The sequence below is a fragment of the Pteropus medius genome, unplaced genomic scaffold, assembly GCF_902729225.1.
Source record: "Pteropus medius unplaced genomic scaffold, Ma_sr-lr_union100, whole genome shotgun sequence".
Classification (NCBI taxonomy): Eukaryota; Metazoa; Chordata; class Mammalia; order Chiroptera; family Pteropodidae; genus Pteropus; species Pteropus medius.
This window is the reverse complement of record NW_024349800.1, coordinates 63,393,779-63,418,346: the sequence shown is the minus strand read 5'-3', so window position 1 is coordinate 63,418,346 and position 24,568 is coordinate 63,393,779. Positions and strand designations below refer to the sequence as shown.

General features: G+C 40.1%; 1 protein-coding gene across 5 annotated transcripts in view; it reads right to left on the bottom strand.

Moving 5' to 3' along the window:
• The window catches only part of NCAM1 (neural cell adhesion molecule 1), a 306,704-nt gene extending 304,209 nt beyond the window's left edge, over positions 1-2,495 (bottom strand). For 4 of the 5 annotated variants that reach the window (XM_039887923.1, XM_039887924.1, XM_039887925.1 and 1 more), the window contains exon 1: positions 2,216-2,494. In XM_039887923.1, coding sequence (XP_039743857.1) covers positions 2,216-2,267 — 52 coding nt within the window. In that variant the 5' untranslated portion in view covers positions 2,268-2,494. Of the gene's footprint in view, positions 1-2,215 lie in introns of all 5 variants that reach the window. The other variant, XM_039887928.1, reaches the window with a different exon arrangement.
• Between the last annotated feature and the right edge of the window lie 22,073 nt (positions 2,496-24,568).

The following is a 24,568-nucleotide window of genomic DNA, read 5'->3' as shown; positions in this document are numbered from 1 at the left end:
CTTTCCTCGCAGGAAACATGGGTCTGAATGCCACTCTTGCCTGAGCAATAGCGAATATCCCAACCTGGGATTCCCAGGGTGTGTACCCCTGCAACTCCCCTGGGATCCACATACTGAGGGTTACACCCATCAGCATGAAGGAAAAGACAGTCAGGCGATAGCCCAAGTGCCTACTAAAGATTTGGGCTCTACTGTCATGCCCCCATCTAGAGAGGAGGAGGTCCAAGAAACAGCCCCTACCCCCGGGTGAGGAAGGTCACACCGCGGAGACTGACACGATCAAAAAGGGCATGCCGCCGGCAACCCCCCACCCTCATCAGGTAGCGGCGGGGACCCAGCAACAAGCGGACTGGGGTCGGCCTCCTTCTGGGGGGCCCTCCGCCCCCGTCAAGGCCCCGCCCCAGACCGCCCCGCCCCCAGCTTCGTCCCAAACCCACGGCAGGCTGGTCAGCGCACGCGCGTCTGTGCTCCCATCCACCGCGCCCTCCAAGGCGAAGCGCTCCGGCCTAGACGACGCAGCGCGAAAGTGTGTGCTGGCGGGGGCGGGAGGGATGCTTCCAGTCTGCGTGAAAAAGGCGCGTGTGGGAGAGCACCTCCCGGTGACCGCCTAGACTCCATTTTATTTCCTCGGGAACTGAGGGTCAGGCAGGGGACCAGCTGAAGGGCGGGGTTCCTCCCGGCAAGGGGTGAGCGAGACCGTTAGGCTGGAACACCCGGAGAGGGTCCTGGCAGCCCTGGGCCGCCACCCGCGCGGCAATAAAAGCCTCTCGCGGCTTCCCGCCCAGCCAGCCTCGCTCTGATTGGTCGCCATGGGAGGGACCCGAGTAGGCTGGAGGCTGCGGCCGAGCGCTGTTCTCGTGCCGCCCGGGGAGGGGGCGTGCTGGGTTCTCCCAGGCCCGCCCTGCGCGCTCCCCAAGCCAGGCTCTGCCGCCTAAGGCAGTTCCAGCGGCACCTGGCAGTGGCGACCGCAACACACAACCTCCTCCACCCTGCTTTCCTCGGGTACCCAGCACACGCCCCCCGCACAGAATGTCCTCCCACCCCACCCAGCTCTCTGCAGCCCCTGCTCCTTTTCTTCCCCTTCTCCATCAGCGCCAAATATCAAATCCTGCGGTGGGACAGGGGAAGCCGCTGGAGGGGAGGGTGGGAGTGAGCACACACACACAAATCTATCAGGGAGGCCAGAATGGAAATACCTAAAATGAAATAAACCTCCCTCCCGACCGCCGAGGTTCTCTGGGCGATGGCTCAGCCCCCGCCACCCGCGGCAGCATCAATACTGTCTTCTTCCCAGTTCCCTATTGTTTGCACTTTGCAAAGATCAGGAACCTCGCCCAAAGAAAGGAGACTAGGGTGAGGCGTTTTGGGTGGCTACCTGCCATTCTTATCTCGCACCGTGCGACACAGGGCTCTCGGTGCGTGTGAAGGCACACGCGCGCACACACGCGCACACACCAGGCAGCCTGGATCACGCCCTCCTCGCCCTCCGCCCCTCTGCACTTCCTCCTGTCAAAACGCGGCGCTCGACCCTCCCATCCCTCCGAGCTCCGGGCCGAGAGCAGGCTTTGCAACTAACCAGCAATTTGGCAAATGAAAAACTAACGTCATATTGACGGCTGTGTAACAACGGCCACAGAGCCCTGAGATTCGGCCCATGTCGCCCCATTTTACAAACCGTTATTCGGCCCGGGGCGGGCGGGGGGGTGGAGGCGCGAAGGCAGCGAGCCCCACTTTATTAAACCAGGCGAGATAACAATCAGGGGCGGTTGCCCCGGCCTTATTGTTCACTCTTGCCGGAGCCCGAGCTGACAAGCCCCTACCCAGCGGAATTCGAGCCTGTGCCGCGGCATCCCCCGCCCCGCCGCCCGCCTTCGGGAAAGGAGCGCTGCCCATCAGCCGCACGGCAGCAGCATCCACAGGAGCAGACCGCTCCACTCCCAGCGCCGCGAGCACACAAAGTGGGAAGGGCGGGCGCGCTGGTGGGCTGCCCGGAGCTCGCTGCGCGGGGAGGTAGCCCGGGTCCAGCGCAGCCGGGGAGAGCGCAGGGTTCCGCCGGGTAGCAAGGGCGATGCGCTCCTTCCTCAGCTTCACGAAAATGACCACCTTTAGCATTCCACGTAAAACCACCCCAAATAACAGTGTTCCTCGCAGGGAGAAGTAAGAGGATGGAGACAATTAGCAAATCAGACTGAAAAGAATAATTTTTAAAATGTACCTGCAGTTCCCAGGAAAAACAAAGTCCAGATGAGATCCTTAGTTTGCAACATTGTAATCTGCTGGCTGGGAGGGATGTTCTTGCCGCGGTAAATTCTGTGCCCCCTCCCTTGCAGCGAGTGTGGACGGCGGCAGAGCAACAGACCTAGGGGCAGACAATTGCTAGGCTGAGTATGATTATTTTTGCAGAATTGTTTCCTACCAGCGGCTGCCGAGCTGCGTTCACGCGCAGAGCGGAGAATGAGTGACAGTCCCAGCCTCAGCACACTCGCAACTCTGAGATCCTTACGCTGGCCCGGGTTCGCTTTGATGGAACTGGGGATGGGAGCGAGGGGCGGGGGGCGGGGGTGAGAACCTCACTGTGTCCTTCCACCACGCTGGCCACAAATAGTGCCGAACATCAAGGAGGTAAGAGAGACACGGGAGGCAGATGCGGCCGCCTGCAAAACGCGGCCTGGAGCTCTCTGCCGGATGAAGCGGGCTCTTTCACACGCAGTCTTCCAGGCAGACCTGGAATTTCTTTCTTTTTTTTTTTTCGCACTTCTTCCCCACGCCTCCGCGGTTGCTCTTGCCTTCCAGCCTTCTCTAATCAGGAGGCGGGACATTTTAATAACTAGTAAATAATAAAAAACAATCGTAGATTTGGTTAGGTTTTCAAAGTTGTCGAATCTCCATTTAGATCCTTGAAACACAAGGAAAGGCTAGGGCTTAATTTTTTTTTTTTTTTAAGTGCAGGAAATTAGAAATTTGGAGATGGATGGGGTTTGCTGTTATGGCGTTTTGTTTTGGTTTTATTTGTTTGTTTGTTTATACTATGAAGTTTGCTCTCCCACGGAGAGGCAACAGCTCTCAGGGGAAAGAGGTGGGAGGCAACTTAAGTTAGAAGAAAACACAGATGTTTAGAAGGAATTTCCAGAAATAACCAAAGGAAAGTGTTTTCTTGTTTATAAACGCTGAAATCTGTGGCCTCAGATCACCAAGCCTTTTATGTAGGTGTTATGGTATAGGCGCGATGTTAAATATAATTTTCTTACAAGGGCATATAACCTCAGTTCTTAAAGATTAATGTAGAATATCAATGAGGTACCAACACAAAGGATTTCAATCGTACACCAGAAGAAGGTGGGGGAGGAGGGCAAAAATAAGTACGTTTCAGCACCTGAGCAAGGCTTGTTTAAGGAACAAAAGGTGAGAGAGAATCAGGAGCTCAAAGTGTTCTAGAGGTTGAAACAGCCTATTAGCCTGGCACAGAGAAACCCTCCTAGAGGAAGGCTGCCACGTTCCAAGCACCAATGCACCACCATTAGCATGTACTCTTTCTTTAAAGGTCAGGCTCTCCTCTGTTGTACCACTGTTTAAAAACCCATCCTCTGCTGGCCTGCCAGCAAGCCTCCATTACTGAAGAGGCTGGCATTTCCTAACCCTGTACTAGACCAAGCATGGCCATACCAACACGCTGTGACTCCTGACTTCCGGGACCCCTGAAGAATATTTCCACAAATCAAGCCTTTATAGCGCTTAGTTTTGTAACATTTATGTCATACCAATTATAAATAATTCATAAATACAGAAAAGAAAAAAAGAAGGAACTAAAATACCAAATCCCACAGATTCCGGAGGTACCCACAGATTTTTTTCAGTCTTCTGTGTGTGCATATGATTTTTATAATCGAGACAGTATAGTAGCAATTTGAATCCTGTTTATTTTCCCTGACATTTCATTATAAGCATTTCCCCAGGCTGTTAAAAATGTTTTTGAAATCTTTTTATTGCTATATAATATTTCTTCATATCAATGGTTATGGTCTCCTATTGTTGGATATTTAGATTGTTTCCAGAGTTTGATAATATAAGTAATGTTTTTTGAATAGCTTTCAATAAATATTTATTGAACACCATTGTGTTTAGCCCTGTGCTGGGTACAGTGGATTATACAGATTTTTTTAACGGTTGCCGTATTTAAGCATCTTTGGCTTCAGACATGAGCTTCTGCTAACATATGACATTACCATATTATGTCTTATAAATTTATGTAGATAAATGTATTAGACTCTTTCCTAAAGAAGAGGTTTTGATAGCAGGAAGAAATGTCCTCAAGGGAAATTTAAAAAGTGGATGTTGGGATACCCAAAATAAAATGTTTTATTTCTAACTTTACCAAGAGTTAGAAACATACCTTTTTCTGTAAATTCTATCCTTATAGCCCATGTCACTAGAATTAAAAAGTTCCTCACAATTTTTCTTTCCAAATATCTCTAATTTTAGCTTTTCAATGTAGGCAGGTGTGGAAATCCTATCTCACTTCAGAATGACTGAATTTATTCTCTGTCTCTCTCTCTCTCATCCCCCTCCCTCTCCCTCCAGCCCCTCTGTGCCCCATGTGGCTGTTAATCTCTGTTGTAATGACTCATTCTGAAATTCTACCCCACAGTCATTCCAGTCCACACCGTGCGTCCCTCCTATATTCTTTTAACAGGATCCATCACTTGTTTCCAGTTCTTCAGCTCTCCACTTGTCAAGGTCCACATCTGTGAGTTTTACTTGTCAATCCCCTCCTGAACCTTATTTTGAAATAGTATAAAACCGTGGCACTCCCCAGAGACAAAAACAGCATAACTTCAGAACTTTCTGAAGATTGGGGTCTAAAGCGGAGGAAGAAATCAAGGCTCCTTTCAATTAATCAACAAATACTTATTAAGTATCAACTAAGTGCCTGGCACTGCTCTAGACATTGGGGGTATACCAGTGGATGAAATAGAATCTTTGCTTTCATGGGCTTCCATTCTTATAGGGAACATAGGAAAATATCTAGCATGCAGGTGGTGATATGTGCTAAGGAGAGCAATAAAGAGGGCACTAGGATAGGGAGTTCCAGGGTGAAGTAGAATTAGCATTTAGCTTAGTGATTAACTAGGGAAGACCACCCTGATTTTGGGGATATCTGATATATTCCTTCCCTCCCTTCCTTCCTTCCTTCCTTCCTTCCTTCCTTCCTTCCTTCCTTCCTTCCTTCCTTCCTTCCTTCCTTCCTTCCTTCCGTCCTTCCTTCTGTCCTTTCTTTTATTTTTAAGGAAGTGCTTTCGACATCCGTGTGGAAAGGGAAGAAAACGGGTTGGAAAGAGGGAGAAGTTGGGTGGAAGTGCAGGCACAGCAAGGCCTCAATCAGCCCCTCCAGAGCTGTGAAACTAGTAATACCCTCACATTGAAAAGTCATAGGATTTTGGCTGCCTTAAAAATGGAACCTGGCTTTGAGGCAGCTCTTTTCAGCCAAGGGTCATTTCTGGAGACTGACAGCTGAGAGCATTCCAGGCATCTGGGGGGAGTATGTCCCTCAGTCCTGAAAGAGGCATCTGGGCAACTTAGTATAGCATCCATTACACAAATTTAGCTGTAAATCAAAATATAATTTCTTGGAAAGTTAAATATTTATTTTTTTATTGTGGTAAAGTATACATAATATAAAATTTGCCATTTTAATTATTTTTAAGTATACACTTCTGTGGCATTAAAAACATTTGTATTGTTGTGCAATCATTACTACTGACCATCTCCAGAACTCTTTTAATCTTCCCCATCTGAAGCTCTGTACGCGTTACATACTCATTACATCATACAAGGAGAAACATACATTTGTTCTTTTATGACTGTCTTATTTCACTTAGCATAATGTTTTCAAGGTTATTCTAAGTTGTAGCATGTGTCAGACTTTCCATTGCATGTATGTACCACATACTGTTTATCTGTTCATTCATCAATGGACATTTGGGTTGCTTCCACCTTTTGGCTATTGTGAATAGTGCTGCTATGAACATGAGTGTACAAATATCTGTTCAAGTCTCTGCTTTCACTTCTTTTGGGTATATACCAAAAAGAAAAATTGCTAGATAGTATGGTAATTCTACATTTAATTTTTTGAGGAATTGCCATAACATATTCCATAGCGGCTGCATCATTTTACGTTCTCACTAGCAATGTGCATGAGTTCTAATTTCTCCATATTCTTGCCAACACTTTTTCTTTTCTTTTCTTCCTCTTTCCTTTTTCTTTCTTTCTTTCTTTCTTTCTTTCTTTCTTTCTTTCTTTCTTTTTCTTTCTTTCTTTTTCTTTCAACAACAATAACCAATAACAACAACAACAACAACAACAACAACAACCATTTCTTCAATATCCTTCCTTCCTTTCCTTCCTTCAACTATTTCAACTTTCAACTTCTTCTTCAGCTTTCTATTTCCCTTTCAATTTCCTTCCTTGTTTTATTAATAGCCATCCAAACCTAAAATTGTATCTCGTTGTGGTTTCGATTTTCATTTTCCTAATGTCTAGTGACACTGAACATCTTTTCATGTGCTTATTGGCCATTTTTATATCATCTTCGGAGAAATGTTTATTCAAGTCCTTTGCCCACTTTTTAATTGGGTTATTTGTTTTTTTGCTGTTGTTGAGTTATTTACATATTCTACATACCAATCCCTTATCAGCTATATGATTTACAAATATTTATCTGATTCCATGGGTTGCATTTTCACTCTGTTAATAGTGTCCTTTGATACTCAAGTTTTTAATTTTGATGAAGGCCAGTTTGTCTATTTTTCCTTTTGTTGTTTGTGCTTTTGGTGTCATAGCCAAGAAATCATTGCCAAATCTAATGTCTTGAAGTTTTACCCTTATGTTTTCTTCTAAGAGATTTATAATTTTAATGCTTACATTTAGATCTTTGATCTACTTTAAGTTAATTTGTATGTACGGGTAAGGTAATGGTCCAACTTTTTTTTTTTTTTGCATGTTGGATATATAGTTTTCCCAGACCATTTGTTGAAAAGACTGCCCTTTTACCATTGAATGGTCACGGCATTCTTGTCAAAAATCATTTGACCATATATGCAAGGGTTTATTTCAAGGCTCTCCAGTCTATTACATTGGTCTATAGTCTATCTTTATGTCAATACCATACTATTTTGATTACCAGACCTATGTAGTAAGTTTTTAAATCAGGAAATGTGAGACCTCCAACTTCTTTCTTCTTTTTCAAGATTATCTTGGTTGTTTGGCACCCCTTTAGAGTCCATAGGAATTTTAGAATGATTTTTATATTTCTATAAAAAAAGGTCATTAGGATTTTGATAGAGATTGAGGGGTGCTGTCTTCTATTATGCCCAATGTTGTTATTTGGGCTAGTATCGGAACCATACTAACATCTTGGTGAACAATATGTTTTAAACATCTCACTCCAGGGCTATGGGAAACTGAGTCACAAGCAACTATCAGAAATTGCTAATTTGGGTGACCTATTTTTTTCATTGTGGATATGGAGAGATGAAGCAAATCAAATCACAAATATTAGGCCTTGAAATGTGTAGCCAGCTCGAGAAGTTACAGTGAGCTAGCAAAGGAGAGATGGGTTTAAATGGTTTCTGGCTTTGATGAACTTAAACTCCAGACTGCTTAACTCCCAGTTTTGTCTTTGAAAAAAACCCTCTGAAACAAATAATTTAACAGACTGGAGAAAGGAGCCAAGATCTTCATATCAAGATCTTATAAATCACAAAGTGAGACTGAGCTCATGTTAAAGATGTAATAACTTCCTTTCTCCCTCTTACACATTCTCCTACAACGAAGTGAAGTGGGTGAGTGCTCAGGTCCTGGAGCATGACAATCTAAATTCAAATCTTAGCTTCTCCACCTGTAGACTGTGAATTTAGGCAAATTACTTCATACCTGTAAAACCTTGTTTTTCTTATTTATAGAATAAGATTAGAACAATATCTATCTTTCAGACTTCTTGTGAACATCAATTAAAACAATGTATATATTGGGCTTTGTGCAGGCCAGACACTCTTTCATTCAATAGATGTATATTGAATACCTATTCAAGGCACTGTATTAATAATGAAGAATAAAAAAAGTGAATGAAACACACATGTTTACAGGCTTCTCGAGAAGACAACTAAACAAAGAGACTAAAACAATTATAAACTGTGACTGGAGTCATGAAAGAAACAAACAGGATTCTTTGGTAAAGAATGATTACTAGAGATCTATGTTAGATCAAGGAAGGCTTCCCTGAGGAGGTGACTGGTAAGTTGCAACCTAAAAAGGAGAAGTACCCAGCCATGGAAAGAGCATGTAGCAGTGCATTCCCGGAATGTGCAAAGACCTCCCCCTGACCCAGGTCCCCAAATCTGGATGGTTCTAGAAACTAATAGAATGTGAGTGACAAGGATGGAAAGAGCAAGCGAGGAAGGACAAAAGATAAGCTGCACCCATGAGCCACCTTGAAGACTAAAGTAAAGAGCTTGTATTTTATTCAAAGTTCAAAGAAAGCCCCTGGAAGACTTTTAGCAGCAGAGTGACATGAATTGTTTTCTGAGTTTTAATAACCACCGAGGCTGCTGTATAGAGAATGGCTTATAGAGAGGCAGGAGTGTATGTAGGGAGGCCAGTTAGAAACCACTGCAGAAATCCAGGGAAGAGGAGATGGAGAGAAGTAGAGATAAAATTGACCAAACTTGTTAATGGTTGTGGGGAGGAGAGAGAAGTCAAGATGCAAAACATGCCAGCAGAATTTGTTTGGAAAGAAAGGGAAATCAAGAGTTCAACTTAGATGAGTTATAGCTATCTGTGAGACACCCAGTGGAAATGTCGAGTTGGTGGTCAGATATAAAAATGTAAGTCAGAAGAGAGAGATCGTAGCATGAGATATAAATTTCAGAGTCATCGGTGTTAATGATCGATCTCTAAAGCCATAGGAAAGAGTGAGATCACCTAGCCAAAAATGTGAGAAAAGAGGAAGAGAAAAGAGGAAGGCCGAGTTCCTAATCCCGAGAAACACCAATTTTATGAGTTTAAGTAGAGAAAGCAGAACAAACAGAAAGACTACAATCAGGTGCCTGAAGGGCTAGAGGCTGTCCAGGAGAGAGCAGAGTCTCAAGACCAAGAAAGGAGAGACTTGTAAAAAGGAAAGATGTGTCACTGTGATTAATACTGGTGAGAGGCCAAATAAAATAGGACAGAGAAGAGTGTCCATCAGGTTTGGTAATATGAAGGGCATCAGTAACCTTGACAAGAACAAATTCACACTCTGGGCTCAAAGTGAGTGCCTAATAAATGTTAGTTATAGCAATAATGATAGGCTCCCTGCCCATTCCCTCTTTGAACTTTTATGATATTAGAAAGACATTTGGGGACTGATCAGAGCACGGAAGTGCAGCATCAATGATTAGCTATTTACAAGTACAAGTTGGTCTTATTATAAGGTATAAATTAGGACACCATTACCTTTCATGAATAATTGCCATAGTAGTTGTAAACAACTAATGCTTCCGAAGATTTGATCACTACTTAGGGTAAAAGGGAAAAATATTTTCCTTTCTCCCCTTATTATCTTTACCTCTCCAATTTAATCCTTCCCATTCTTCTCACTCCCATTCTTCTGTGTGTTCTGTGGTTGTAATGCTTCTATTTGTCACACACCAAAACACCTTCAGGCATCAACCCCAGAACCAAACAAAAGGAACTTGGTGGGAAGAGCCAACACTAAATTTAGGTCCTTCTGGGCTCATCTATATCTTTAGAGCCAGAGAGGGGCCCACTAGTGATACCTTTTCTCCTATGTACAAGCACCTTGGGGAATGAGAAAGAGTTAAGAAAAAGAAGAAATAAGAAGACAAGCATTTATTATTGAAGGTAAAGGCATCCACCCCACCATCACCATCACTTCTTTGCAAGAAGAACCAAATTGTTTCCCTCCTTGATACAGACACTGCATCACGTCTCTCTTGAGAATCTTCTAGGACCATCCTGAAGAAACACAATGCCAAAGAGGAGGATGTTTCTGGCTCTACACTAGTTACAGAATCCCAGAGAACTCTGAATTTGAAGTCAGTGTGGGTCTAAATGACCCCCCATGCACACTTTCCAAAGACTGGCAGCCATTTTTAATCCTTACTCCTCTATCGCTCAGGCACCAAGAGCTCCACAGAGTCTGAGCTCTCCTGGGAACTCCAAGGAGACAAAACACCTCTTCCAGCCACTATCTCCGAAAGAGAAATTCCCTGTTGCATCAGCAAGAACTGTGGAGTGAGCCACACATGTTCCAGGATGGGAAGCTTCCCCCAACCACCATCTATCCTTGCATCAGCAAAAAAGCAATCAAGAAGGAAGAATCCATTCAGTGACTCTCTGAAAGAGAAAGAAATGTGACAAACACCAAACCTCTGATCCAAGCTACCCCTCTCTGCTCCCTTACCTCCCACTCTACCCCACCGTAATTGAAACTCTAAATGTTTGTTGAAATAATGGGATCAATAAACAAACCAAGAAAGGCCTCTAGGCTCACTTCATTCTGGGACTTTGGCCCAGGATCTCTTCCCAACTCTCATGGCTGCAGTTCAGGCCCTCATCTATCTCGCATGGACTGCAGCCATAGCCTCCCAACCAATCTGCCTGTTTCTACTCGCCCCCTTCAAATCTACATCCCTCAACCTTCAGAGTCATCTTTCTAAAAATAATATTTGTTAAAAGTTGAAAGTGTCACTTCTCCACAGAAAAACCTTGAATGGCTCCTCATTTCTCTCAGAATGAAATCCAAGCCCCTTCAAGGCCTCTCCTCAGTCTCACCTCTTGCCTCTTCCTATGCCTCCTGTGGACATTCGCCATCCTGCTTGGGCTCCTGCTGGTTGTCTAGTTGACTTTTGCTCATCTTCTGACTCACTTATGAAGTCATCTCTTCTGTAAACTTCCTACCTCCAGCTCCTCATGCCCTTCCCCTGGGCTAGGTGCTCTTCCCAAATGCTTCTAGAAATCCTTGAGCACACCTCGATCATTGCATTCACACTGCAGTTTAATTACTTATTTCTGAACCCATCTCCCCCACTAGCCTGAGGTATCTTTTAGGACAGAGACTTTAATACTAATTTCTGTATCACTAGTACCTGGTTTGTTGCTTGGCACATATTAGGTGTTCAAAGCTTATGGTAGAATTAATGAATAAATGTCACCAATAACTTCTTTCTGGACCAGTTGTCTTGAATGTGAGGAAAGCAATCTCCCCCATCCTCTACCTCCATGTGAGAGTCACTCAGAGGACAGAGTATAGAATGGAGACAACTATAAGTCTAACAAGTAAAGTCAATTTCATCTTAGGATGCCTTACAGAGAACCTTTGGTTTTAATATCTCAGGCCAACCCCTGAAACCAGTCTTTCTTTGTTCTGATCTTCCTATCCTTGATTAATTGAGAAGATTCAATTCCATCCTGTTTTCATCCATGAAGCTCAGGAACCCTGGCACCAAGCACACCTTTACAGTAGCTTCCTCTGGTATCTCAATTCCTCCTCCAAGCTCTGGCATAGCAGTCTCTAGATGTCTGCAGGGCCAGGTTTGTTCTGGTCCCTGGTTTCCTTCTGTCTTTCCCTGGTGACCTTCTGCTTTTGCTAATGCTGCCTATGATGAAATGGGATGACAAAATTTCATATTCCTGATTTTCTGTCTTTCTGTTTGCTAAATAATTTCAGATCGTTTCCCCCCTATGATTTCTAGGCAAATAAATGGAGAAATTACTGCTCTTATTAAAAACACTATGTGCTATGTCCCTGGGTCATATGGCAGACTCTGGTTTATCAGGTGGCAGTGTTTTTACTCCCTTTGTCTACTAAAGTACCAAGAACACAAATAGTTTCTATGTTCAGTTAACCTTACAACAGCACAAGGGGATCTGGAGCAACAAACAATAACTTCCCGACTTCTCCACATCTTGATCTGCCTTCCATTCCTGCTTCTACCACCTGCCACTTGTGTGCATTCCAGTTAGTTATTGTTCCTCTCAAATGTGATGTTCAGAGCAGAGCTCGATACTCTAGAAGAGGTCTGGATGATGTGGAGGTCAGTAGAACCATTGCCGCCTCTGCTTTGGATGCTGCAAATTGTCCCATTTAGTCCAGGGCCACTTGGGCTAGCAACTGACTGATCCTGAGTTAAAATCCCAGAACTGTGTCCTCTCCTCCTCATCCATCCTGTCTCTTTGTCTGACTGTGCCTTGGGAAACCTGATGTAAAAAAATGTGCAGAAAAAAAGAATGTTCAGATTGTAAAATGATTGCTAAAAGATCTTTTAAATAAGTCACTCTCTAAGTGCATCTAAATATTTCTATGTATTTCTTCATTTATTCAAGCACCTTCTATAGTCCAAGGCTTATTCTAGGCACAATCAGGTTGTAAACTCTCTCCTCATAGGTAAGAGAAGAACAGGAAATAAACATTGTTATATGCATTCTCTGGGCCAAAAACTTTCCTCATCTACTTTTATTTACTCTTCACATGACTCTCTGAGGTGGTGGGAGAAGTTCCATGATTTGCTCACAGACCTGAGCCTAAGCCTGTCCAGCCCTGTATCAGTCAGGATGTTAGGTTCTGAAAGGATAACAGCCAACCTCCAAGTCTCAGTGGCTTAAAAATAACAAAGGTTATGTTATTTGAGTTAAGGATTTTCTTTTATGTTGTCTTCACTAGGAGACTGCATCTGAAGGTGGCTCCAACTCCACGCTTCCATGATTATGGAAGCAGAAGAAAAGGAAAGAATGGTGAGGCAAATCACATGAGGACTCCTAAATGTTCCTCCTGCAAATGGCCATGTCACTTACTTTCATTTCTTTAAACAAAACAAGTCATATGGACATCACTACCTTCACGAGGGCAGGGAGATGAAAATCTATGCCTAGAAGGAGAATTAGAAACACTTAATATACACCCTAATAACTACCACAGGTCCAAAGCCTAAGTTCTTTTCCACTACACTATTCTCAAAACCAGCAGAAGATTAACTACTTCCAAAGGCTAGGGGCAGGCAAACATAAATCCAGAGAGTTAGAAGCCAATACCAATGGAAGATCAAAATCAGGAATGGAGGTAAGTTATCCTTGAAACATACACGAACATCAGTGAGGAATGGCATTCTTTTGACACAATTCAGATATACCAACCAAATTTACAAGCACCTATAGAATACACACAAGAAATAAGACCCTGCTATCATGAGATCTTCTAGAATTTTAATAACTAAGACTTGGTTTAAAGTACAGTTATATAATAGCCAATTCCTGGCTAAAATTTATATCATGACGAGGTTTCCGAATACAAGTTCTTTACCTTGCACTTTCACTGTAGATGAGAGCACTGGGGACTGGGGTTGATTTCCATTTGTTTCTGAAATTATATCCTAGCAATTAGCTGTAAATTTAAAAGCGATAAATATGCATAAGAAAGCCAAGCTTTGGAGGACTGCATAGCCCAACACACTGCGTTCCCTAACACGCACTGAGATAGAGATAAGCCATCAGCAGATCTGCACAATTATGGAAATCCTTGTAAGAATATAAGACTCAAGATAAAACCTTACCCTTTCATAGGAATAAATGTTAACTCATAGGTGGTCCAAGAGATATTATGCACTACATCAGGTAACATTTGTCTTACAGCATCATGCTTAGTCACTGAGGAGCTTAATTACATAAAATCAGGTCCCAAATATCACAGAAGTGCTCTCCTAGGCTCTCCTAGGCCATCCTCAAGTGCTCTTCTTCAAGTTATGAAAACAGTTTTGATTCTGAAATTGCTTGTGAGTTTAAATCCTAAGATTGCAAAATGATGCAACTACCTGGTAATGTGGCCTACCACCTATGAAAACATGGCTAAATCACCTCCATCAATGGACTTGAACCGACTGGAATGTTTTCCAGTACCAGCTTCTCTAAGACGCACCAGCATAAAGGGGTTTGTTTGGCTTTTAAGAAGTGTTACCCATTCAGTTGCTTATACTGGGTAAAGATTGTCTGGCTGGTGATGAATGCATTTCTGAGCTGCCATCTACTGTAGTCATTTGACAATGTGCTTTCATATGCACTTATTTTAATATTATTTCACATTTCAGAGAATGAAAAAGACATACACAATGGTACAATTATTTGGGGACTGCTGTTATCTTCCATTCATGCAAATAACCAGAATAAAAGTAACCACAGCACAATGTCAACTTGACATTCAACGAATGCTAATTGAGCACTTAATATGTGTCAGGCACTGAACTAGGTTCTACATATGCTATGAACAAATATTTAGACTTATTTAGATTTGGTTTGTCCTAGGTAAAATGTTTGTTTACTGTGTTAATAATTTATTAAAGATTCATTTACTTAAAATAAAGTGAGAAAGACACCTCCAAATCAGACTATCCTGTGTTTTTATGCATATAAGCGTCAGATATAATAACTGAGATGCAGATTTACTAAGTGCATGTTAAGGAAGAAAGCAAGTTCATTACTTTTACTCACTTTTTTTGATGGGCAACCATGTCTATACTAATCTTAATAGAATTCTCCTTTTCACTGTCGCTCCCTACTAAGAACAGTCCAGGGAATTGCCTGGGACACCAAGCCTCAATAACCCTTTCTGGACTTCCAGCGTCCCCCTATCTTACTAACTTAATTTCTCACTGTTTTCTGGCATGAATTCTCTATTAAAGTCAAATTGTTTCCCTTCTGCTCCCCTTACACATGACCTGCTAATTCATTCAGCCGCTCAAAAAAAAAAAAAAAAAAAAAAAGAAAAAAACTATTATTGAAGGTTCAATGACAGGGCCTGGAGATGAATTGGAAGCAGTTTTGTTCTTAAGAAGTTCACAGTCTAGGGGATGAGATGGGGAGACTGACACACGATCAAATAATCACAATCGTGCCCAGTGTGCTTGGTGGCCCTGAGGAGGGATCAATTGTGTGTGTGTATGAGAGGAGTGGTGTTGAGGGAGAGGTCAAGGATAGCTTCACAGAAGGGAAGCCGGTTGAGTGACCATTGAGCATTTGCCAAGTAAGCAAGTGGGAAAAGGGTATTTTGGGCAGAGGCAACATCCTGTTCAAATTAATGTTGTATTAGCTCATGTTGCTCTTCATGCCACACTCTTCCCTCTTGCCTGGGCTATTAAATTCCTATTCTCTCGCATTTCTGGACTAGCTCCATGCATGCTTAAGACAAGGAGGAAGACTGGAGATCATGCAGCTCAATTTCCTTGTTTCAGAGATGAAATTTGAGGTATAAAGTGTGTAAGTCGTGGATCATGGTTTGACCACCATCACTAAATGTATTCATTTAACATGTATTTATTGAGCACTGACTGTGAATAGGCACATATGTATTTTTTCCCCCCAAAGAATTTTCTCATTAGAAATATATAGCCTGGAGGTTAAGAACACTTTGGTGTTAGGCAGATCTGAGTTCGAAGCCTGACCCTGTGACATTCCTGATGGTGACCTTGGATTACTCATCCTCACTGAAACTAAGTTTCCTCCTATATAAATGAGGATAATAATGAACCTTCGTCATAGGTTCGTTATGAGAATTCAGTGCAATAACATTTGCAGACCACTTAGCACTTAATAAATCTTAGTGATTATTAATATAGCCTTAATACAATATAGAAAAATTAAGTGATGACACAGAGTAGGTACTCAATTAAAAAAGAGCTGTGTAATTAATTAAAGTTTCAATTCCAAGGTTTTTATCTGATCAAAAATTAACATATATTTCCTTGAGAATCTGGGTTCCTCAAAGCTTTGTGTCAGGCTAGATTAAAGTAGGATTTTTTACCCCCTAAGGTCCAGTAACCTCTTGCAATATAATAATTCCTAATTACTCCATTAGTATCATGTAATCTTTAAAATTGGTAGGTCTGAGCAGCATCCTAAAAATCAGCTATTATATGAGAGGAGCTCTTTCATGATTTTATGGGTTACACCCATTTAGCCATTTATACTCTGCTTCATGTCATTTGTGCTCCACAGGGAATTGTGAGACCATCTCTTGATATCTGAAACATTGTCAGGAAAAAGAGAGTGTCACTCTAGGAGGAAAAACAAGAATTAAGGGGGAATGACACAAGGAGATAGATTGTAATTCCGTGTAAGATGAAACTTTTGAACAATAAAAGACCTCCATAAATGGAATGGATGGCCTTCTAAGTCATGGGGGCCTCATGGCTGTAGGGGTTCCAGAAGATATAAGATCAGCTGTCATCATTTTGTAGGAGAGACATGAGAAGTGGCTGAGAAGGAGAATCAACAGTGCTTAGCTCCCTTCCAATAATAAGCTTCTATGATCCTATTAAGCCATTCAAGCAAATATTTATTGATCACCTACTATGCATTAAGTCCCCTAAACTGCTAGATAGACTGCAATAAATAAAACAATGTCTCTATCCGTGTGGAGATTGCATTCTAGGCAATTGCTACCAATCTGTCAGTGAGGTGACAAACACTGAGATATCATGGCAACTGAGCTAAATCTATCCTTTAGATGTAGGGATATGGATTGCCAGGTCATGAGAAGATGAATCTTCATCAGTGCATACCACTTCCCTCTATGAAAATTAGGCAAGAGAAGTAACTCAGAGTGCCATACATGGAATAAATAACGAACAACTGTAAATGCTGGGGCTACAACCATCTCCAACCACAGCGGCAATGCTCAAACCATCAAAATACTTCAAGATAAAGTTACAGGCTATGACTTAAAACATTTGCCTGGTTTTTATTTTATGTGCTGCACAGTCTAACCTTAACCTTTGACTCTTTCTGTAACCATCCCTGGTTTGAGTTTGGGTTTGAACAGCTGCCCAGCCCATCAGTGCACCAGCGCATTTGAGCAATAACTCATGCAAAGACATTTAAGAGCTCACAAGTCCTCAATAGACTAAAGCAGAGAGAAATAAGATTCCATAGCAACAACATGTCACTCTAAATCATTATTGCTGTTTCATGAACAAAGTGAGGATTGAAATAGAAAATATGGCAGGGAGTGGGACCGGTTCAGCAGATATGATCGACTATTTTCTGGGAATTAGATTATTTTGATTAGAGAGCAACGATATACTCATTTTTATCTGCTAAGCTGTTGAATTCTAAAGCTACAAAAACTTGTCATTATTTGTAACTTTCTCTTTTACTGAATAAAGGGTTTTATTCCCTTCCCTTGTTCTTTGCATCCAGATATCAGCACTGCTGGAGACAGCCAGCATGAATTCAGAATGATGGAACTCACACACTGCAATTGAAAACCTTTGCTGATTCGATTAAGGTTTTGCTTACTATGATAAATATTCCAGAAGCCAAAAAGTAGCTAGTAAACATTTGAGGGACTGAGCTGGGGAATTACCTCATTGTGGGATTTGCTAATCATCCATTTTTGTTTAAAAAATGGAAATGTTCCCAAAATGAGCTCTCATAGATGTGACAGCTTAGACTAAGCTACATTAGCTCTGAAAGGCCTCTGACCACAAACACTACTTAGAGTAAATATAATCTTAGGCAGAAACAACTTTCAAACATAAACAACAAAGGGAAGTCTCTTGGAAATTATTTGATAAACTGTTAAAATAATAACTGCTTATTTTAGAGTTGGCTCAAGACTACAAATATTGGAAATGATACAGCCTAAAATCGGAGCAAGCATTTCCTGGAGTGTAAGCCTAACATGAAGGTGGTTGTGTTTCAGACATTTGTTTAGGAAGGACAGGGGCAGTGCGAATCAATTTTCATATATAAAAAAAGGAGAGGATCCATGTGTGCTCATCTATTTAAGAACTATAAAAATTAAGACTCTGATTTTAAAATTCAGATAATTTATCTCTTTTTCCTTCCCCCTGTTTTGACAATAGACAACTGTGTCCTTAAGTGTGTTCCTCTTAGGAAAGTTTTGTTCTAGAGACCTCTGTGTGTTCTGAAATAATAAACATGCAGTATTTCTGCTAACATTTTCACCATAGGTGGCTGAAGATACCTGGACTGTCCTATAGATATCTTTCAAACTTGCAAAAAAACCTTTGTAAAAAGTTTCTCTCAGTTTTATCCCCTATATTTTTACGATTCTCTGGGGACTCCCCCAACTCTGGTTGGCTCCTCTTGTAAGAATTTACTAAGGTAACAGGTATTCATATGCTGCTATTGTTTTTTAACCAATTCTATTTAACTTGACATCTTGGTGTCGTTGTTAGGTAGATTATTTTACCTTCTTACAAGGGGATTGAATTTTCAACAACAAACATTTATTGAGTATTTACACCTGAGGATATAAAGAAGTTATTCCTTAAATTATTTTTCATCTTTATACTATGGAGAAAAGCACGCAATTAATCTCCTTTATGTTCCACATATATTATCTCATTTAATTTTCACAATGACACTATGAGGTTGGCTTTACTTATATTGAATATTTGTACTTATTAAAAAATAAACCTGATGTTCAGAAAAATAACTTGCCTTCTGGTCTACTCTCCACACAGCAAAGTAGTCTTTAAGATCATAAATTAGAATGCTTTCATCCAAGATGCAGTGACTAGATTTACCCTCCCATTTGAAACAATTAAAAACTAGACACAATATATGAAACAATTATTTTTAAGAAATTGGGCATCAGGCAACTAAGGACAGCAATCCCCGAGAGAGAGAAAACAAAAGACATGAGCCCTAAAATGCTCCAGCTGACTACCTTACTGCTTTCTATGTCAAGGTGCAGAGATGCCTTAAGTTGAGGAGACAGAGCTGGAAATCCAGGGAGGGCAAGGGAGTTAGAGTTCCTAGGACAAATTATGGAAGAAGAGAAAGCATATGGCAGACAACTCCGGTTATCTCTAGTGTCCCATCAACTCTTCAGCCAAGTATTAAACAGTTCATGCATGTGATAAAATTGTCTGAGGCTGGGAAAAGCACCCCAAAAGGATTATATGGAATAATCACTGGAGATCACACAGGACCAGGAATAATTTCTTTTCCCACTAGCCAGAGTGGAAAATCATGTAATTAATGGACATTGAGCAGGCATTGAGTAGTATATTCAATGACATTTTGCCTCAGAAGTAGAGCAAAATTAGTCCTGAACAAAAAGCTACACAGGGCTCACTTAACAAAATTTAAAAGCAAGAAACAAAAAGATTGAGATGTTTCCAAGTAACTTTATTGTGCCTCATACTAAAGCTTAAGAATAGCTATAGGAATACAAAAATATCCAGCTCACAACGAAATACAATTCACAATGTTTATTATCCAATTAAAAATTAATAAGCATGCAAAAAAAAGCAAAAAAATAAAGTAAACTCCTAATGAAAAGTCAATCAATTAAAATGATCCAGAAATAACACAAATGATAGAATTCATAAACAAGGGCATTAAAGGAGTTATTATAATTATATTCCATATATACAAGAAGCTAGAAGAAAGATTAAACTGTTAAGTAGAGACATGGAAGATCTGAAATGGACCAATTTGAATTTCTAGTGGTGAAAACTATAATGTCTGAGATGAAAAATACACTAGTCCTGGATGGAAGAATTAACAGCAGTTTAGATGTTGCAAAAAAGCAAGGAAAAGAAAGAAAGAAAGGAAAGAAAGAAAAAGAAAAGGAAAGAAAAGGAAGGAAGGAAGGAAGGAAGGAAGGAAGAAGGAAGGAGGAAGGAAGGAAGGAAGGAAGGAAGAAGGAAGGAAGAAGGAAGGAAGGAAGGAAAAAAGAAAAAAGAAAAGAAAAGAAAAAGAAAGAAAGAAAGAAAGAAAGAAAGAAAGAAAGAAAGAAAGAAAGTAAAGACACAGCAATAGAAACTATCAGAACTCAAATAAAGAGAGAAAAAGCACTAAAAATAATTAGCAGTGCAGCAGTGAGCTGTGTGGGACAACTTAAACGGCCTAATATGTATGTAATTAGAGGCACCAAAGTCAGAGGGTCTGAAAAAGATTTTAAAAAATAATGGCAGGTATTTTTAAAATTTGATGAAAACTATAAACCCACAGATCCAAGAATCCCAATGAACTCTAAGCATAAAAAGCATAAAAGAAACATCACTAAGGCACAGCATAATCAAATTTCTCAAAACTAGTATAAAGAGAATGTTACGAAGATGCAGAGATTAAAAGACACATGACATGAGGGGAGGTAAGGTAAGAATGAGAGCAGACTTCCAGTCAGAACAGTGCAACCCAAAAAAGGGTGAAGCAAAAGCTTTAAAATACTGAAAGAAAAAGAAATCTGTTAATCTAGAATTCTATACCCAGTGAAAATGTCTTTCTAAGATGAAGGCAAAATAAAGATTTTTCTGAAAGAATACTTGATCACCAGTAGACATGCACTACAAAAAAAGAAATAAAACAGAACAAAACAAAAAGACGTAAAAGGACGTCCTTCAGGAGAAAGAAATGATACTAGAGGAAATTTGGATCTGCACAAAGTGATGTAGACCACCAGAGATGTTGTCTTGGGCAAATGAGAAATACTTTTACTTATTGTTTATATTTCTTTAAGAAGTAATTGACAACTTAAAACAAAAATAATAAAAATATATCATGACATTTATAACATATAATATAAAATACATGACAAAAAGCACATAAGCAAAGAGGAGAGAAATAAAAGTTACAGAGATAAGGTTTTTATGCCACATGTAAAGTGGCATAACGTCCATTTTGGGTAGATGTTACTAAGATAAAGATGTATACTATAAATTATAAAGCAACCACTAATAATAACACAGAGTTATAAATAATAAACCGATAAAGGAGATCAAATGTAATCATAAAAATAACTTCTTAAAAGGAAGGAAAAGAGACAAAAAGAGAAAAAAAACATGAGTCAAGTAGAAAATAAATATCAAAATGGTAGATTTAAACTCAAACTTGTTTTTAAAAAAACACATTGTTTTTAAGAGGTCAAAATATTCCATTTAGAAGGCAGATATTATCAGATTAAATAAAAAGCAAAAACCATACTCTGTCTACAAGAAACTCACTTTAAACATAAAGATAGAAATAAGCTAAACATAAAAAATTAAGGGCTTTCACTACTTGATTTCATGTCTTACTATAGAGCTACAGTAATTAAGACACATTCACTCCCACTGCCTCCATGCTCCCATATGCACCTAATCCCAGTCTGGCTATTGCTCCTCTAGTAACAGCTTTTCATACCAACCATCTTCAGGAGAGTTTATGTTCAGTCTTGAACAAAAACTTAACTGATTTTCTGAATGTTTTATTTTAAAAACCAAAGAAAACAATCAATAGCTTTGAAAGCCCTTTAAAGCTTTGGTTTATAAAAATTAAGCTTTGAGAGAAAAAAAATAGATATTTTTCCTTTCTTTAAATTGAGACAGAATTTACATCCAACAAACCATACAGTTGTATAATTTTTAGAAACATATAAACCTGGGTAACCACCACTGCATGTAACACAGAGAACATTTCCTTTACTCAGGAAGTTTTCAGGTGCCCCTTTCTAGTCAAGACCCTTCCTACCTCTTATAAGCAGAGGCAGCTACTGTTCTGATTTCCATGTATAATAATAGCATCGTTTGTCTGTTCTAGAACTTTATATACATGGAATTACAGTTTCATGTCTAGCTACTTACATTCAACATAATGTCTTCGAGCTTTGTCCATGTTGTTGTATGTCTAAGTAGATTATTCTTTGTTATTAGTGGGCAGAATTCCATTGTATGACGATTTCACAGTTTATTTATCTATTCCTCTGTTGATGGATACCTGAACTTCCCAGTTTTTAGCTAGTATGAATAAAGCTGTTATGAATATTCTTGAAAAAGGATTTTTGTGGACATATATTTTCATTTCTTTTAGGTGAATACCTAGCAATTAATGGGTCATAGGGTAGATGTATGTTTAATTTTATAAAAAAATGCCACATTCTTTTCCAAAGTAGTTGTACCATTTTACATACCTACCATCAGCGTATGAGAGCTCTAGATGCTCCACATCCTTCCCTAACTTGGTCTTATCAGTACTTTAGATTTTAGCCACTGCAATGGATTTGAAGTGGTTATCTCATGATGATTTTAATCTATATTTCTCTGATGACCAATGGTGTTTAGCATGTTTTCATGTACTTATTGGCCATTCATAGAACCTCCTTTATGAAGATACCATTCAAGTCTTTTGGCTGTTTAAAAATTCTGTTTTTTGTCTTTGTGTCATAAAGTTGTAAGATTTTTTAATATATTCTGAAGTCGGGACCTTGGTCGGATATATGTATGGTGAGTATCTTCTAGCACTATGTGGTTTGTCTTTTATTATAACAATATCTTTTGAGAAGAGATTTTTAGTTTTGACAAAGTTTAATGTATCAATTTAAGAAAATGGTATTGAGAATCAAAATGTCGAGTCCTAAAAAATGTAGCATATAAAGTTTATGCCAATATTTTTGAAAGAATTCACAGTGATATAAGGGCTAGTTTTCCTTACTGCTCAAGAAGAGATTAAAAATCTTTTCTTGGTTGAAGAGAAGGAGCTTGGGGAATGGGAGAGGAAACTAAGACAGAAGGGGGGTCCTTTACCTTCCCCCCACCTCCCTGCTCCTCCTGGGGTAAATGAACTCTGCCTTGGTCAGTGTATGAGGATCCCATTGTAGAGGAGACCTACATCTTGCTTTCCCAGGGATAACGTAGGGAGACAAAGCCTTATAGAAAGCCTCATAGAAGGATAGCACTGGTGGGTGAGGGATACAGAGATATAGGCCTAGGAAAATCCTTGAGAGGTACTATTACTCTCAGGGAAGATGAGGAAAGCAGATAAAAAAAGATTTCTCAGATTCATCATGGGGAGGAGCAATGCTGAGGGAAGGTGGACTAACTCAAAGGGGTCTGGTTCTGAGACAATGACCACTCAACGTGGTTATGCCCGGAGTCCAAAGGCCATTGTGAAAGCATGGACATCTAGAGTGAAGGCCAGAATCTGAGGATGAGAGTCAAATAAGGTGAGGTTCAATGCAGAGAAGGCCAGTGTGGACGGCAGACCATGGTGAATGAGATGCCATTTTACTCTGAATTCCCTGGGACTTGAATTGCTCCACAGGGGAGAGGAAAGAGGAGGGAGGAAAATTTGAAGAAATTCTTCACCCAAAAGAGACTTTGTTTAAATCCAGAAGGAAGTGAATTTTACCTTGAACTGGCAAGACTGTTTCTTGTCACCAATAAGATATGAGGGCTTGAGAACTAAGTTATAGAGAAATAAAGTTTTATAGCTGTACCTCTGAGTTTTATGATAGTGAAATTATACCAGGTATAATCATAAGATCTTCGGGGCAGGGATCATTTCTGTGTTTTTCACCAAATTATATTCAGTACTGTGCCAAGCACATAGTAGATGATCAAGCAATAATTTTGAGTGGATGAAAAAAAAAATGAGCCAACTATTATGGAGTGAGGTTCACATGACCTTAAGTCCCTCAATTTTCAAACTCTTTATGTTTCTTCCTTTCTCACATAATGAAATCAAGGACAAATTAGCCATATAATTGGAACATAGCAGCAATGGGAATAGGCATTTTATTTGCCCTTTGCGTCCCAACTGGTAAGCAATTATTTTTTTAAACCTGCCTTTATAAATGGGGGGTTATTTTATCTACTAAATTCATCCTTGGATGCCATATCATATAAAAGTGATTTCTTCTGTATGATTCAATATTCTTAATTCTTTATACATTTTGTGGCCACTGTGGTATTCTCTAGGAGTTCAAGAAATTTTAAAAACATACTTAAAGCAAAGAAGAACCCTCATTTGGTTGACTATTTATTTATTGGTATTTTTCATAAACTGTGCCTGACATTCCCATGTCTTGAGATAAATTCCCTTAAAAACTTAAGGACAATGGTGGATATGAAGAAAATTTGTCCTAATTTGTAAGAGCTTTTTAAAGGATACTGAGGACCTTCTGATGGCACTTTAGAGACAAGAGCTGTGTGGTACTTAAGAGAACTGGCTCTGGAATCAGACTTCATCTCACATCCACACTCTGCCACTTACCAGCCATGGGGACTTGGGCAAGTTATGTAATATCTCCAAGCTTTGGTTGAGTCATACAAGAGAAGTTTAGATTACTAAATGAGATTATATGAGCTTAGCACAGAGCCTAGCACAAAATAAGAGCACAATTCATTTTAGCTATTTTATCATTATTCTCTTTATTTTTCTTCACTGACATTCTGAAACTAGAACAGAGCAGTGACATACTTCTTTTCTGGAAAATAGCAAGGACTGAGCATGGCTATGATGAGATTGTTAAAACATTTCCTTGTGCCAGGTGTTAGGTTTTTAGGAGCCAAAGTTACAGACCCAGGCACCTCTGTAAATACATATGAAAAAGATCACAAGTAAAATAATTTCCAGGGAGCACCATTTCTTTGATGGTAATCTATATGATACCTTAGGGTTTGGAAAAGAAATTTTGGCTTCTCTTGGAGAATGAAAAAATGCACAGAAACAGAAAAACTTGGGCTAAACTTGTGTTTCTTTTTGTAATTGCTGTTTGAAATTCATTAATGAC